Source organism: Anolis sagrei, chromosome 3, assembly GCF_037176765.1.
Source record: "Anolis sagrei isolate rAnoSag1 chromosome 3, rAnoSag1.mat, whole genome shotgun sequence".
In the NCBI taxonomy this organism is placed as follows: domain Eukaryota; kingdom Metazoa; phylum Chordata; class Lepidosauria; order Squamata; family Dactyloidae; genus Anolis; species Anolis sagrei.
Window position 1 is genome coordinate 142579448 of NC_090023.1, and position 18227 is coordinate 142597674.

Below are 18227 nucleotides of genomic sequence, written 5' to 3' on the forward strand. Positions count from 1 at the left end.
GAGAACTTAAGGTGCTATTATGTCAACTTAGAGCAGTGGTTCTCAACCTGTGGGTCCCCAGAGTCTCATGTGAAGGGCACAACAATTATTTTCTGCTGTAATATCTGTTTGTATACTTATTCCACACAATTAATAATGCTCCCCTTATATAATGGTTATTAAAATAAGAGTCTGCCTTTATCATAGCAGAGATAGGCATGAATCCCATTTTTTCCGTTCTAGTTGTGGTACATATTCATTTCTCAAGAACAACCAGTTTTCAACCAAGATTATCAAACAGGGTGTGTGATAATCGGTTTTGAGACAAGGAACACTTAGTCCTCCTCTTTTCTTACAGTCTTATAGTACTTTCAATCTGACCCTTGGTCTTTTTCCTTGCTAAATAAATGCTGATAGGTCTTTTTGCCATTGCTTAAATCAGTAGTTCTCACCTGTGGGTCCCCAGGTGTTTTGGCTTACAACTCCCAGAAATCCCAGCCAGTTTACCAGCTGTTAGGATTTTCTGGGAGTTGGAGGCCTAAACATCTGTGGCCCCACAGGTTGAGAACCACTGGCTTAGAGGGAGTGCCTCCAATAAGTAGTTACAACTTGATTAATAGGGTCTTTGATGGGAAAGAAAAAGGAGGGACCCAAAGGCCACTGAAAGCTGTAGAAAGAGTCCTCCTTTGGGTGGTGAAGGCTGTAGTACTGATAGATAATCAATGGGCCTAATGGAAAAACACTGTACAAAACCCACATTAATCTGCAATGTGCTCTCCTCCCAAGCAAAATGGCTTCTACAACTCGAGAATCTTCTTATTGCGCGGGAGATAGCACCTCTTGAAGAATGCTGTAGGTGCCATTAACAAAATTCAATCCACAAAACTTAATTTATTCACTAATGAACGAATGACTTGATGTAATATCTTGTTTAGGAGGAGTGAAAATTAAGTAGTCCTCCAGATGGTACTGAATTGAAACTTTCATGAGTCCTCACTAACAGAGGCAGCATAGTGAGGAATGAAGGGAAAACTACACATTCTCACCATTGTTTAAACCATTAGTAAGAGATACCCCAATTTGGTGATTAGAAAGTAGTAATCAGTCTTTCTGACTAAAGTTACTAGGCAATTAAGAAAAGGATAAATGAGTCATGTTTCTTATCTGCAATTCTGTTGGTTACGTATAAATGAAATGAGAAGGCTACTCTGGGAAAATATCAACACGATCAGAGCTCAAATTAATTAATCTTCATTGTTTCAATTCATATGGTTCATACAAAGCTTAGTATGTTAACATCTTCTCCTAGTCTTTTTCATGCTATTTCAGTGAAAGTCTTAGCTCTGCTAATGGGATTCAAAACAGCCCAGTCTGTCCTGCAGACTTGGTGCTATGAACAAGGAGTGTTCTCTCCTTAATAATGTTAATTTAGAATTGAGATCCTGCTCCAACTCATTTCTCTTACCTGGCATACATATTCCTTTTTTGCTGCAGCTCCTCGATCAGACTTTTTGGACTGAGATATTTCTGCTAGTGCCTCATCGGCACTTTCATAAGGAGACTCTGATCGTTCATCTCCCAGGCTATCTGAGATCTAAAGAAAAACAAAGTAAATTAAATGAAAATTTGATTTATATAATCATTCCGAGACAATTAACACTCCACCCTCCCCCGATAGCGACTTGTACTTTTTCCTGACAGGGAAGGGGTTTGAATCTGCCCACCTCTGGGAACTGAGCCGCCATGATATGCAAATCAGGACTCTCCTCTACAACAGAAAATGTTCTTAATGTGTGTAACTTAAAACAGAATCTGCCGAATCAAAATTTTCTCGGTATAAGATATTGGTTATTGGCCCAAAACAATCCCTAATATGAATCTGCTCAGAAATTTAAATGTAACATCTACTTACCCTTTCTTAAATGCATATAAAAACACTTTCATGTACAAATATAGGCTATTCTATTGCAGTGATTCTCAAACCTTTCTTTACAAGGGACAACTTTTAAGTATTTTAAAAATGTGTTTATTGCTGTAATTTAAGTATCATGTGGCATACAATATAGAAGTATTCTTAATGTATTAGTAGCAGTTCATCTTATCAATGTTCCCCCTCTAAATTCTTCCTCCTCAAATAGAGTAATTAAAAAAATAAATTAAAAGACTATTATATAAAGTCTTTATTGCTACCTTATAATTTCACTACTATTAAATTTAATATTCAAAACCTGCAAACCTTTTGTAAATCACCTGCCATCAACTCTCTTTACATAAGCACCAGTGATGTTACTAGGATTGGTGTCAGCCCAGTGAAGCATCTGTCTTTGCCCCTGAAGGCGGCAGAGAGGGGCTGTCACCACTGCCCATGGGACAAAGAATCAAAGGAAAGGATGAAAGGAGAGAGATATTGCTCAAGGGAGAAGACAGCAAGAGATCTAGGGAAAAGGGGGTAGAGGCAGTTAGTTCCCCTTTTAACTCTTTCCAGCTTCATGCTGTCACACGTGCACTATGGCAGGCTTCCCCCTGCTTTTTATTTGATATGCATTGTCCTTCCTGCAAGTACCAGGACTCTGCCCTCAGCATGAATGAAAGGGATTCCACTGCCACCTTCAGGGAGAGTTACCAGTTTCTTTCCCAGTCAGAATAGTGATGGTGAGACCTGTTTCACAGCTGCACAGCGAACTCAACAGGGAACAGAAAAAACTTCCCACTCTCTGGCAATAACTGCACACACTCATACAAACACACATTACACATTTTAAAGAGCTGTAAGTTGGAAGTGCAGAAAAGCAGTCTGGCATATGACAATTATAGGGATCTAGTGAGCTCTCTCTTATTCTCACACATTCTCATCATCTTCAGTCAACTAGGGAACTGGAGGGTAGTGACAGCAGCAGCAATGTGGGCAGGGGGCCATAGCAGTTCAATCCAGCCTGAGGACCCAAACCTCTTCCTCCAGCAGGCAGTGCCGGGTGCCTCCTTGCTCCAATCAGGATGTGCAATCCTGAGACAGCGGGAAAGGTGGCAGTGGAAGGAAAAGGGGAAGCACTCAGAGAGGAGCCCCTGCTGTATATCACCCTCCTCCTGTCCATCTTGTCCTAACCCTACCCCCTCCACAGCTGCCTAACATACTGCTGCCCCCCTTGACTTCCCTCCAGCCCTTCCCTAGCCTTGCATGCCAAGGGCTAAGCCCTTCCTAGTCTTGCATCATATGTCTAGGCAGTGTGAGGCTGGGAAGGGGCAGTATTTTCTTTCAGTATTCAGATCTTGGCATGCTTGCCAGCCCAGGTGGGCATATCAAAGGGCCGATCAGCAAGTTAAGGCCCCTCCTAGGCAAGGGAGTAGGTGAGCCTTCACCTGCCTGTATGCCTACTGGCCTGACCTACAAGCCCCCTTCGATTGCTGGAAGCCCCAAAGCTCTCGCCTTCCGATAGGCAGCTGAAGAAGTCCCTCTGCTCACCCATCACACCCGCAGCAGAAACCTATCAGCCAGGGGAGGCCCCATAGCCTCCAAAGTGTTCACTACATTGTAATTGCATCCCTCCTTTTTGAAGGGGAAAAGAGTATGTCTACTATGTGGTGAAATACTATCATTATTACTTTTGTAATAACTAGAAAATGTGTTCTTGTGGAGAGAAATGGGGATATGTTTGTAGTGTATGTCTTCTTTTGTAATTATGTCATGGGGGGGGGGGGGGACACGACAAATGCTGGTATGTGTTTGTAATGAATCTGTAGGAGCCATCTTGCAGGAACCCTAAGGGTATTATCAGGAAACAATAAAACGGCAATTGCCCCAAGATCTTGGAAAGAGAGAAAGGCTCCTTCTCTCACTGAGATACAAGAAGAGGAGTGTGATTCATGATCACAGGAACTATTGACATTTACGCTTTCATATAAGTAATCACAGAAAGACCTTCCAGTCTTGACAAAAAAATAACTTGTAATGGCACCAATTCGGATAGTTAGCAATAAAGTTCCTTTAGAAACAAGGAGACTCCTCACTGAATGACACTTAGGATGCCAGCAATCCTGACAACCTGGCCCTTGCTTGGAAGTTTTCTTTTAATGGGTTAATGCTGTTGTTTCACAACCAATATATTTCCAATATCCTTTTATTATTTACTATATGTGTAATAATCTGTTTCTAGATAGATATTCCAGTTACTATAACTGGTAAGGCGCATTGGTGAGCATATCTACATGGAACATTTAATCAAGCTAGCTTCAGTGCATGGGGTTTACATGAAGCAGGCTGCAAAAGTACATGCTTTAAGGGCTATAAACCAAGATAAGCAAAATAGAGCCCTTAACGTGCACCAAGTTGCACCACTATAAACCAAAGTGCATGGTGAAAGTAACTCTGCAGAACATAAATTGTTGTGCAGACATCCGAAGTACTCCACTGGTCCACAGGTACACATTCTGGAGGAGGTTTGGGGGGACAAGTATTTTCGGCAGCTGTCAAGCCTCAGATACTATGAATCCTGGATCCTTATATAAAATGGCAATAATCAAGGTTGCTTTTAGATTTGTTTTGTGGTGGGGGGAATATTTTCAAGTTGTGGATGGTTGAATCTGTGGGTGCATAATTTGTGAAGACCAAGGGCTGGCAGCATTACCAAAACATGTTAACTCTTGAGGTCAGTTTGGCGTGGAGAAAGAGCTATAAAAGCCCCCTGCCTTTTCTTCAATTCACATTACTCCCAATATAACCTTAAAAGAGAAGTCATTGGGAAGCTAAGATTACATGTATTTACATGAACTATATGTTTAGGGCTTCAAAATACATATTGTGGACTAAAAAAACCTAAGGAATGACTACATATAAATTAGGTGTTATTAACAATTAAGACAAAGGAATTAATGTTGCCCTTAACATTTTAGAAAAAGAACATAAATACTGAGAATCAATTCGTACACACACATTATGTGGACATAGTGAAACTGACACAGCAAAGTTAGTTAGCAGTTTCTTTATTTCTCAGTACACCATAGCATAACACAAAGACTTTCCAAATTGAAAGTTTTTATTTACTTGTATTAGTAAAACAGATTTAGCATTAATTATATTTTGTTGCAGACAAAATGAACACTGGGATGCAACTATATCTGTTACTGAAAAGTATATAAATTTCTGAAGAAACCCAAAAATAGTAACTGCTATTTATCCTTGATAGGAGTGTGAAAATGTGTTAATTATTGTAGATTGTCGACTTCGATTTATTTGTACATTTATAATACAATATAGGTAAGGTATCCCAATCTGTTGCTTTCAACATCCCCATGATATTAAATTAGCTATAAGGGAAATGTCAAGCTTTTCTGCCTCCCCTGTCCTAATGCTTCAAATATTTACTGCCATATAATAGACTAACGTTAAAAATAGGCATGTTTATTCTTATATACAATCCTTATGTTATAAGAAAATCACCTCTTTCAAATTATATATTCTGAATAAGAAAGCCTCTAATTGGTGTACAATTATACCTTTGAGTGAATTCAATTATTCTTAAACCCAATTCAAACAAAAATAGTTTTAAAAACTCAAAGAGACTTTACTAAATTTAATTTATTTACTTTACTATATATTTTTTTCCTGGTGTGTTGTATCATGCCCTCCCAGTTGGGAGAGGCAGGATTTGATGGGTCGCACCGAAGGCTTTTGCAGTCTGAATGTGACCCACTGACCATATATTGTGCAGGCCTGGTTTAGAAGGGAGGCGACCAAAAAGTCTGCTGCATGCTTTATTGTGGTAATCTGCAGTACCATCCATGTAAGGCTTCACTGTGGAAAAGTAGCACTGTCTTGTTAAGATCACCGGAGAGATATTCCATCAGAGGACAAACTCGCTCCCATAGGAATAGCTGATAGGCCCCCAGAAAACCTTGCAAAGTGCTAATCTGGGGGAAAAAGCTACTGTAGGATATTTTTCATGCTCTGAGTGTTACATTGTTCTAATATATGAGACCCCTGTCCCCTGCCTGAGCATATGATTTGAGGGTAAAGCATCTGCAGAGAAAAAGTGAAGAGACGTGGTTGAGGGAGAAGTGCAAACTGGTGGCCCTATTAGAAGAGTCAGTCGAGCAACTGACTACATACAACTGCAGAGGTCAAGATACAAAGTCACTCTGCCCACAGACAGTCCTGTCATCTTGAAAAAGGCTTAGTTAAGGTTCTCAAAACTATATTCAAGTGCCATATGAAAACTTCATCATGCACAAAGAACACAAACGTTTCTCAGAAATGTAGGCATAGAAGGTTGTAAGGATAGAACAAAGAAACCTGAAATATGTAGTACGTAACTAAGGGTGAATCTTGCCTGCAAAATGTGTTGGATTGTAACATAGAAACCACAGAAATGCTGAGATGCCGAGCATGTGAGAATACTAACTTGACCCACTAAACAAGGTAATGAGCACCTCCCACGTAACATAACTTGCTAACCAAACCAGTCATTCCACCTAACCATTCTGGTTAGCAACAGGTTACTCTTTCCCACACAGCAACTGAAACAAATTTAGATTGCAATAAACAACTAAACAAATAAGCTTCACACATCTCCCCTTGGGGAGATAGGGCGGAATATAAATAAAGTTTTTATTATATTATGAAGTTGGAGAAAGAAAAGACTCCAAAATAAGTAACAATTGAAATAAGGCATCTATCAATTATTTAGACAACTTCTCCTAAAACAACTAGGAGGATGAAGAGCAGTGGAAGAAAGGGCATTTTACTCCTTTACCCAAAGAAAACTGGCTCCCCTCCTCCACAGCAAAAGCTTGCTCTGAACACGATTGTTGGAGGGAAAGGCAAAAAGGACTATCACCAATTTCTGGACTTTGGTAACTAGACTCTGGGGCCCCATCGAAACAGCCTTATAGTGCAGTTGAATTATATTGTCAGTGTTGACACATATAATGCAGCTCAACTGCATTGAATTACACTGTACGAGTCTTCACTAACCATACAATAGTTTCAAACGTCATTATATAGCCGTGTAGATGGCGTCTGGGTTAAGGGTCATGAATAGAGTCCAGAAATCAATGGCTCACTTAGTCACTTTCTGTTTAAAATTCAGTTGTACAAGTTGTATGTCTCCAGAAGAGCCATAACGGTTCATTTGATAAGTACTATAACAAAATTTACAACTGTAGAATATTTATGATCCTTTTATCTTTCTTGAGAAATGAATGTGAACACTATCATTAGAGACATTTGAATCAGACCAGGAGTCTAGCATTGAGTTCCCACAGTAGCAAACCAGGTGCCCTTGGGAAGCCCAATAGCATGGCATAAAAACAAACACCACTGCCTTATCTGCAGATTGCATTATACTGTACATCTGACCACCTAAGCCCAGGTGTCTCATTTCTATTCATGGAAGTTTAGATTCTCAATATTTCAAAGGCAAAATCTAAAACTCTGACTTTTCTTGTTTCACATTTTTATTCATTATCAGTTAGAAGGCAGTTTTCAGGAAGTCATACCCACCAGCCCTGAATTTAAATTAAAACCCCACTAGCATGACCTAACACAACAAACTGCAGTCTTCCAGATGTTTCAGTATCACAACTCTCATCAGCTCTAGTCATGATGCCTAATGACGAGGAATACATGAGTTGTAGTCTAACATGTGGAGGGCCACATCAAAGGACGTGGGCTGGATTCGGTCCACGGGTCTTGAGTTTGACACATGTGCCTTATGCCGTAAGTTTTGTATGGAACAGGAACCATGGTTTGCAGCGACCAGGAGCCACTTATTAGGATACAACAAGTATGCAGTACTTGGCATACTTGATTGAAAAATGTACACAATTTGGGCTGAGCCTCATTTCTGAGTCCCTCTGCGGAGGTTGAGATAGGACGGGATATAAAAGCCCAAAATAATAATAATAATAATAATAATAATAATAATAATTTTTCTCTTACTCTGACCACTGCTAAAATAGACCATACTTTCAAAATTGGAATTTGCTCAGCCTACACATGAAAAGGGTTTTTTGGTAATTGTTTTAAGAAGATGCTTCCTAAATCAGATTATCTAGTCTGCATTTGTAATCTGAACCAAATGATTGGTTTTGCTGCTTCTGCTTTACACATTACATGCAAAAGGAATAATAGTCTGCCCAACTCTATCAATACATGGCAGACTCATCTATGCATAAACATGTTCCCCTCCCTTCCCTCTCCATCTGCTTAATGCAGTGTGTCACAAATGGAAGATATACAGAAAGAAAGTGAATTAAAGTCAAAAGATGCTAAGTGAATCCCGTTATATTTAGTTCTGTTTCTAAAGAATATACTACTTTGTTATGTTGAAAGCACATATACAGTTGTGTGTTGGTTATATTTGAATGCTATCATTCATTAATATTTTACCTCATTCTCAGTTAAGGAAGCTGAAGGGGATGAACTTTTGCTATAACCAAGATGTGAAGACTCTGCTGCTGAAACTCGATTTCGCTTCTTCAGTGGTTTACATGCATCTGATAGACCTGTTGTTATAGCAAAATAATTTGTTTACAAAATAAACATGTAATTTTAATATTCCTTGAAGACAGCAGAAAACATGCCCTCGCTTACATAGGGATCATTTTAGCATTTTAGATATCCATAGTACTGATTTGTAAAATAAACTTTAGTTATATGTATTTTGTTAGCCATTTTATTATTACTCATATTATGCAATCTTCTTTTGGAATTTGAGGTGGCATACATATTATTCTATATGTTTTTAATTTTGTTAGATTTTTTAAAAAATTCAAAAAATCTTGGAAACAGGTTACTTTTTTAAAAAAAGAAAAAAGAATGGAACAGGTTGAGCTTATGCACAAGTTGAGGACAAGATTTGGAACTAAAATTCGTTGATTTTATATGTTCTGTAAACAAGCTGAGGACATTTTTTTAGTTTTTAGTCAATTTGGGTTCCCAGATGTTACTGAATGACAGCTCCCATCACTTTCGATTATCCACAATGCAGACTGGAGATAATAGGAATTGCAACCCAACATCCCTTGTGGCTCTGAAATTGTGAAATTGTTAACGGACATTTTAAAGCAAGACATTATATCCACAAGCCTTGTATCTCAATTCAAACCCTATCTTGACTAAACAGAACAAACTGCAGCCTTCCAGATGTTACAGACCAGAGACCTTGAGTGTGACACATGTGTCCTAGATCCGGCCCACAGGCCTTGAGTCTATCCAATATGGAGTAAGAGATCATCACAGTCCATCTGGAGAGAACATAAAAAGACCTCCTGGACTCTCCTCACATCTTTGTGACCCCACTTCATTAAAGACAGCAGAGTAGGTTGGTGCTTCTTTAACAGCAGACTCGCACCAGCCCCCTTGGCTCCTCCTCCTCCATCTCTGCTGTGTCTTCACTCACTACTTGTGTAAAGGGTGGTCACTGGTTGGCAGTACAGGAAATGGTATTGCTTGCTTGCTCCCCTTTGCCCTCATCTAACCTTCTTACTTCTCCAGCAGCTGCTTTCTTGTTTTTTGTCTGCCTTCTCCAACTCCTCTTTGCAGACCAAGTTTGGTCTCCTCAGAGAAGACAGAGAAGAGGAGATAAGCAGGGCAACACTAGAATGCCGATCTTTCTTAGTCTTCTATTCTTTACACGCTTACATGAAGTAAAGCTCAGTGAATTCAATAGGATCACTTTTGAGTGGATATGTCCAAGATCATGTTAGAAGTCAGTGTTGGAGAACGCAAATTTCATAGGCTTGTTCCTTAACATCCACTCCTACTTCAAATCTCACTGAATTGAATATTACACATTGCATAAATAGAAGATGGTTATATTAACAGATTATAGGAGTACAAAAAAGTGGAACTCATACCAACATTGATATACAGTTACATTGTTTTAAATGTGTCTAGCCTCTTTAAACAAAGAGAATTTATAATGGACTAATTCAAAATTAGGAATCAAAATGAATTCTAACACAAGTGGGGAGGGAAGCATTACCTGACTGGTTCTTTTGTGAAGATGTTTCTGTGATCTTAGAAGAGTATGTTTTTTCTGTTTTGTCATTGCTTTTCTCCCTCTGTTTCAAAAACAAAAAGGGGGGAAAAGAAAAATGAAATGGAATGGAATGAAATGAAATAAAAACCCACCAAATTTGGATAAACGTGGCAATTGTGTTAGGGCTTTTGTTACTAGATAAATACCTTTGTTTCTACTGTGGTCTAAAAAAACACAGATCTATATCAGATATAGGAGACAGAAAGGGGAATACAATGCTATAACTGAGAGGTCCACATCATTTATATGGGTTTTGTCAGTGAAGACAAGATGCAAATATAAGAAACAATAATCTGGTTTTAAAACCATTTACGGAATAGTGTTACCAGTAACGATATAGTAATGTTGCTCTGATTTCAAATGCACTTTAAGAACAAACTATTACAATATAGTTCGCAAAAGACTGTAAGACTAGATGGTTTCTATTCAGCTTTTACTAAGAAGAATACTAGGAAACCTGAGTGTTTATTTCAATAAAGTGACTATTAGAAGTTTTACAATTCACTTTTGTAAAAGATGCTCTTTAGTTATCATTTTGAAGACCAAACTACTGTTTTACTTGCAAACAAAAACAAAACTTGCAGCAAAAGAATGCGCCTCAATCAGAAAGGACAAATGTGACTACAGAAGTTTCGATGCTCATGGTTTACTAACTTTCTTAAACTCCAGTCATAATCCATATATGCAACACTTAAGTCTCTGAAGCTATTCATATTCACTAAATCAATTTGACATGTACTGCAGATTTAATGGAGACCAGTAATTAGATTGAGGCTACCTCACAACAAAACAACTTTCGGTACTCTCAAGTTTTATTGGCAATGTGACAAGTAGTTAAAATAGGAGAGAAGGACATTTACACTGACCATTTAATGCAGTTGTGAAAACATGCTGCAGTGCACTTTAAAAGCTTTAAACCAGGATAAACAAAGCTGGGGGATACGCCAAAATAGGGTCCTTAACACACATCAGCATGATCTAGTGTAAACCACATTACACAACAAAAGCAACTCTGCAGAATGCAAATCAATTCCATGGTCCCCACATGCGCATTCCAGCCCAGGCTGGGGATGCCGAAATAAAAAATTGCATTCTCCGTGGCTGTCAAGCCACGGATCCTGCGAGTCTCTGAGGTGTGCTATGTCCTCAGACTGGTTCCAGAACTTGCAATGCAATTGTCCACACAGTGAAACTGCTTCCTTCTATGCTGGTTTCAGCCCAGAATAAGTAATCACTATAGATGTGCCCCAGGACTCTATGGGGCAAATGTTTGGAACAAGAGATTGTATGACTTCTCTGGTGCAGGCATCTTCTGCCTTGATGTAGAAGTAAATACATTTTTGTAAAAAAAACTCTAGTTCTGCAACAAGAAGGTAAATTCAAGAGAACTATGCCAGAGGGATTTTCCAGTTCCCCATCTTTCAACTGGATCTTGGACAGATATGCTGTATTCACTGTAAGGTTAAGCATGATTGAAGACTGTACAAGGACCAAGAGCATGTAATGCCGGCCATAACACTATACTGCCAGGAAGATGGCAATATATACTGTATGTGAATTTGCCTGGTCACATATTATGGAGATTCATATTATAAGCAATTGTCTTCCTCTTCATAACCTTGGTGAGCTCCTGCTTCTCTGATATTATCCCAGAGAAAGCACTGCTGCCTGATCCTCATCAAAAATAAGACCAAGAATGTTACAGCATTCTTTTAAGAGTTAGACCCCGTAAAATTTCAATATTCTACTATGATTAAATGGGAGAAGTACAGGAAGACTGGTAGATTCCAGGCTAATCTTGAATGAAAGCCCTGCTAGTCCAAGACCTCATGACTCCAGTGCTGTTGGACAAATTCAGTGGATATATATAAAGTTTCCAAAGTACAGGACATTTAAAAATATGTATTGTCGAAAAATTGCATTGCCATTGTTGTTGTACTTTTTTTGTTTTGTTATATGGCCATGTTCTAGAAGCAGACCTTACAACCTGAGGATGCCTGCCATAGATGCAGGCAAAATGTCAGGAGAGAATGCTTCTAGAACATGGCCATATAACCCAAAAAACCTATAATAACCCATTTTAAAAGATATTTTCTTGGCATTGTGTTGCTAATAATAACAAGATTCTAACATTGTTTTATATGGCAAATCACAATTGGGAGAAAAATGGAATATTAATTAATCATAAAGTCTCTACATTATGGAAGAAATCCTCCTCCGGCTGCTCAAATTACTGACTACTGTAAGGGGCTTCCAATCATCATTATGCTCTCCAAGGTCAGAGTCTTCCAAAACTACATGCTTTGCATTTAGAAAAGTTCTGAAGCTAGAGCAAAACGACAAAGCCTACTTTAAGACACCTGCAGCTGCTAAAATAGGAGTGGGGAAAAACCTGCAGCCTTTTCTATCTCCAAAAGAAGGTGGGATAATTATTCCCTGAAGTTTTTCTTGCATGGCCTATGATTTGGAACATTATTGATGGGAAACCATCCCTCAGATTCAAATAAAGGACTCTGCATTCTCACACAGGAAACAGAATTGCTGGTGTTAAGTATACTGAATGATATATTCAAAGTATAAAATGTTTGCACTTGAGTAACCCTGAAATCTCAAACACAGTATTAGAGATGATCCCCACAGTTACCTGAATAAAAAAGAAGTCAAACAAACCTTTTTCAAATTATTTTAGAAGAATTCTTCAAATTTTGAACTTCAATAAGAACCAAGAATGCACATAAATTTAAACTATGAGAAGTATCTGAGTAAATAATACAAGTTTGAGAAATAATATAGGCAGGGAATCATGAAGCATGAAGAAGCCTTCTAAGCAAGTCCCATGGTGGGACAGCCCTATCTTCACTAGTTCACCCATGGATTAAGTAACACCATCTACATCAGTGGGGCACATTTATTTCACACACCTTGGGGCATATCATTTTCTGATACTGAATTACATCAGGATATTGAATTTCTCAGTTTTTCAGATGTTCCTGAATTGCAAGTCCCATCAAACGCAGCCAATAAAACCAATATGATAGTAACTGCACTTCATTATCATCGACACAAAGTTCTCAAACCTAAATTATACAATAAAGACAACTTGGAAGGAAACACGGCGAATACTCAGCGTTGCTTTTTAAAATAACCTACATATTGCCCATGCCATTAGAGATCAAAGTAATGTATTTTTGTTTTCAAAAGACAGCTCAAATTGTTTCATATAAATTGCTTTTTAGCTGTTGTCTGTACTACATCTTTATGATGTTAAATATGAAATAAAGGATTTGGGCTCTATTCCCTAATATTAAATTAATGTTCTTGCCTCATCTTAACAACACAGGTAGAAGAGAAGAAGATTAAAAAGGCCAAAGAAATATATTTTCATATATTGAGGTTTAACATCAATATGCTGGAATAAATATTTGAGTTTTCGTAACAGTAGCAAAACTGGCTTATTGTGTATCTTTTATATGATTGTCAAAAATATTAGAACAAAAAGGAGACATTCTATATACCATTGCTTTGGCAAGTCAACTTATTAATATACTTGCACAAAACTGTACAGCCTGTTTTTAAAGATATGATTGATACCTAAGAGATAGAATGACAAAAAGCATAATGAGAGCTACTATCAGTTAAGCACCGGGGTGGGGGGGGGTGGTACACTTACTGAAAAAAAATGTGGCATTTAGGATACCTTTTACTAGCTGAATGACATCAGGTTCCCCAAATAGAATCTGCTAAATATATTTTCCCTCACTCAGCTTCCAGACAGCAGTTCTTCCACCCATAGCCCAATACTCACAGATGTATGGCAATATACAAAATATTTAACTTGAATCTGACACTTCCAATGTTTTTGAAAGTTTTTGCAGTCTTGCTAGCCATTCATAATTATTTTTTACAGTGGATAGGGAATAACCAAGTCATTTTGCTACAATATACCCAAACAAGCCAACAACATAATTACCTTCCGATAATTCCTTTTTTCCATTCTGAGCCTCTTCTTAGGTGCCTCCTCAGCTTCAAAATCTTCTGTGTGTTTCTTTGTCCTCTTTATTGGCTTCCTTTTATTTCCATGTAAGTTACCTTGGAGCAGGGGATGGGGGAAACTTGTATGAAAAAGATCTAAAGCTTGCTTATAAATTTTCGTGAATTGATTTAGAAACATAACTACTCTAATGAATTTTAATAGATTTTGTGCATCTGTAATGCCCTGGAGCTCACATCCTCTCTTTTTGAATTAAGTTTTACAGATCAACATGTCATGGACAAAGTTCATATCAAAGCATATAGTTCAGTAATTTTAATAATGAATCTACAAGCTTTTAAATAATTTCTTTTAAGGATAATGTAAAATGGAAAGCTGTTATGTAGGGAAATTATTAAATTACCTCTGCCTCTCGAAATCATTATTATGACATATCATTTCTCTGAATGGTTTAAGAGGTGGACAGTGACATATATAAGTGGATTATTTTGTACAAATACAAAGAAACCCCAATTTAAACATTTTATGTCGATCAAAGCCTTGGAAAACAAAGACCATGAAGAGAAGTGTGTTAAACATTTATATTTTTACATATGAGGAAAAAGGCCAACTGAACGTAATAAAAATTCCATGTTACAGGCTTTAAAAGAAGATCAACAGCTAATTTATACATTGCAGTTTAATAACAGTTTTTCTATAGTTTACTGTACACACATTCTATTTCCAAAAAGGTTTCAATGTTTAGCAACTTGAAACTACACAGAAAAACTTTAGTAAAAATTCTGTTAGCTGTTTTTCCTTCCTTAACCTGATCTACGAAACTAGCTGAATGCTTAATATGAAACTAGAGAGTAGTATTCAAGTCACTTAGGTATCAACTCCTTCCTTTGGGACTTGACATTTCAGGTTTCCAAGACTATATCCAATTGCTGATTAAAACCAGAGTAGACTGATGGAATCAATATGAATGGAAGAAATCAATACTTACATAAACTTCAATGATTCAATAGATATTCTCTAGTTGGGATTTTTAATATATCTTGTTATTCTACAAAAAAAATCTAGCAAGTGTTTCTATATATGGTCTTTTCTACACAATAACTGAGTTTATATTGGCATACACTGATGGTATAAAAGTATACTCAAATATTAAAGTCATATTGTTTTGTTTAGAGCCCCCAGGGGCGCAGCAGGTTAAATCGGTGAACTCCCGCTGTTAGCCCCAGCTTCTGCCAACCTAGCAGTTTGAAAACATGCATATGTTAGTAGATCGATAGGTACTGCTTTGGCGGGAAGGTAATGGTGCTCCATGCAGTTATGCCAGCCACATGACCTTGGAAGTGGCTATGGACAATGCTAGCTTTTTGGCTTAGAAATGGCTTAGAGCACCACCACCCCAGAGTCGGTCATGACTAGACTTAATGTCAAGGGGAAACCATTACCTTTTATTCTTAAGGTATGAAGGCAATATTCATTTTAATTATTTTGTGGAAACTACCATAGTATTGAATGAAATCAAGCACTACAAAACTGAAGTATTTCATTAAGGATCCATTAAAAAAATGAAATTCAAAACAAAACAAACCAGCATCTGAGGGGGAGGGGGTAGGGGGAAGTTTTGTAAGCAGTTACAGAAAAGGCAAATTTAAGCATTACTTATAATGAGTCAAAAGCACAGAGTACAGATTTCAATTACTTCGGGATCTTGAGCTCCTTTTTGGTGATGCTTGAAAAACTTTAGGCTTGGTCTCTCCCACATTCTTCTGTGATGAACCTTGAGGGATATAGAATGTTGTGTAGTGTTGTCTTTTCATAAAACTTACATCCAAGTATTTTACACACTGAGACAAAGCTGTTAACTTTCCCACAATAAGTTATTTCACACAAAGATAACAAAACTGACTGCACTTTTTATACATTTTTCCAAAACTGATAATCCTGGCAAACACACCTCATTCCTCTTCATTGTCCAAAGCAGCAACCTGGTACCTCAAATTTCTGTAATTCAACAAAGTTCTTACACTAAATTAATAGATTATTGTAATTGCTATTACTGCTACTATTGCTGCAAAAAAAATACTCTCTATTCCAGATAATTATCATCGAAGTGTATCAGGAAAGGAAACAATGTATTTATCAAGAGAGGAATATAGCCAATTTCATACAGTTTCTGTTGCTATTTTATTAGAAGTAGTCATTGTAAGCTATTATTTGGAAACACATTTCAGAAGTTTAGGTATGTCACCACTCTCACTTATTATAAACAAAGGAAAATGGAATTACAAGTTACATTAGCATTTAAGAACTATGACTACCTTTAATATTTAGGTTCAAAAGATGAATTTAATGTTCATATTTTCATCATTTTCAGTTGATAGTAATGGCAGCTGCTTGTAGGCAGAAAGGGAATGAGAAACCAGCAATATCTAAACAGTAGATTTACATAGAGAAATTTTGTGGAACAATGACCAAGAAATGGAGATACGATTAACTTTTATTATAAAGACAGCACAACAAACCAATATCAGGAGAAAGACTGCTCTCCCCACAAGATTCACTGTGTGCTTGGTTAATATCACTACATATATTAAGCTTAGTTAGAGTATACTAGCACAGTTTTACGTTTACCAGTATCTTCTTCAGATTTGGGAGAGGTCATTATGGCAAATTTTGTGTTATAGCGTGCTTTTTGTTTTTCACTAAGCATGTTCCACTGTGATTCCAGCAGCTCTTCAATTTCATCAGTTGAAGCTTCTGGGTGTTCAGCAACCACCTAAGCAAACATAATACTTGTTCAAATATTAAAACATATATTTAGTTAAAAATAATCCTTTATTTTCTAAAACTTCTCATAAAGGACCTGAAGACATCTTCACTTATCTCATGGCACTAACAAAACAAAATGTCTGGTTAGAGCAGTGGTTCTCAACCTGGGGTCCCCAGTTGTTTTTGGCCTACAACTCTCAGAAATCCCAGCCAGTTTTCCAGCTGTTAGGATTACTGGGAGTTGAAGGCCAAAAACATATGGGGACCCCAGGTTGAGAACCACTGGGTTAGAGTGTCTCTATGTATATTTACTAATTTTTAAACACATACTAAGAGACTGAGCAGTTTTCTTAAACTTTATACATTTTATGTAAGTTAGCAGGCACACAAATAAAAACTGAAGAATTGGGGGTTATTTGTGGGTGGCTGGGGAGCCAAAACAAAGGGTATGTGGCTTATACTGTCCCCAATTCTGATTTAAACCCAACAGGCGAGCAATTTAGAAATTGAGAATTTAGAAATTCCTTTAAAGACAGATTGTCTTGGAAACTCATGCACATACAAGATATTGATTTCTAGGAGTAGGGAATAACACAGAACTAGTTTTCTAATTCACACTGCTTTAAAAATCTTTTGCAGTAAAACAGACATTTGGGTTTAGGATGTTTCTCAGGTTGTGTAATTGTAATCCCTACAAAGCATTTTTGTGGAAAAGATGGAAATGAACCAAAGTTACTTTCTGTTCTGTAAAAAAGCCCTATATGGCCTAAATCGGATGGGAGAAGGAACCAGTGAAATTGCTGTCCCCCTCTCATTTTTCACTAGCTGGTCCCTTTAAAACAACAACAGCAACACATGGGAGGACACATACAACTTTGCAAAAAGTCGACTTTGATGTAATAAAATATATTGCTTTAAACACTTCTTGTGAAACCAGGATCTAATGATTTTATTGGTTTTCTTTATATTGTACTTTGTTTTGTTGTTTGTTTTGGCTTGGTAGTTACTCATACTTTTATCTTGTGCATTTACAAGAAACATGGGTGCAATTACTATTGTTCTATCATGTATTTAAAATGTTTTCTTTTTCTTTCGAATTCCTTTTGCTATGAGGCAAGGGGCAAACTGGTTGCTCACCAGTGGTCACCTTTAACCATACACAGATTAATTAGTTCACCCACAATCTGGACCAAACTTGGCACACATACCCATCATCACCTACTTTAAAGACGTGTGTGTGTGTGTGAGGGATTGACCCAGGATGATGAGAGCTGAAGTACACCCACATCTGGAGCGCAGTGTGAATTCCACTGACAATGGATCTGGACCAAATGCTGCACACATACCCAACACAACAACAAATCAACATTTGCAAGTCTTGCTAATCAGGCTGAGTTTCCTTTTTATGAAGTACAGAGTCCACTGTAAACACTGCACAACAGATTCGTGTAAAT

General features: G+C 37.5%; 1 protein-coding gene across 1 annotated transcript in view; it reads right to left on the bottom strand.

Annotated features, from left to right (window-relative positions):
* NSD2 (nuclear receptor binding SET domain protein 2) overlaps positions 1-18227 on the bottom strand; it is a 67258-nt gene that overhangs the window by 25280 nt on the left and 23751 nt on the right. Inside the window, exons 6-10 of the mRNA XM_067466932.1 lie at positions 16636-16780; positions 13987-14105; positions 9960-10038; positions 8363-8478; positions 1445-1573 (exon numbers count right to left, since the gene is read on the bottom strand). Of these exons, the coding sequence (XP_067323033.1) occupies positions 1445-1573; positions 8363-8478; positions 9960-10038; positions 13987-14105; positions 16636-16780 (588 nt within the window). The remainder of the gene's footprint in view (positions 1-1444; positions 1574-8362; positions 8479-9959; positions 10039-13986; positions 14106-16635; positions 16781-18227) is intronic.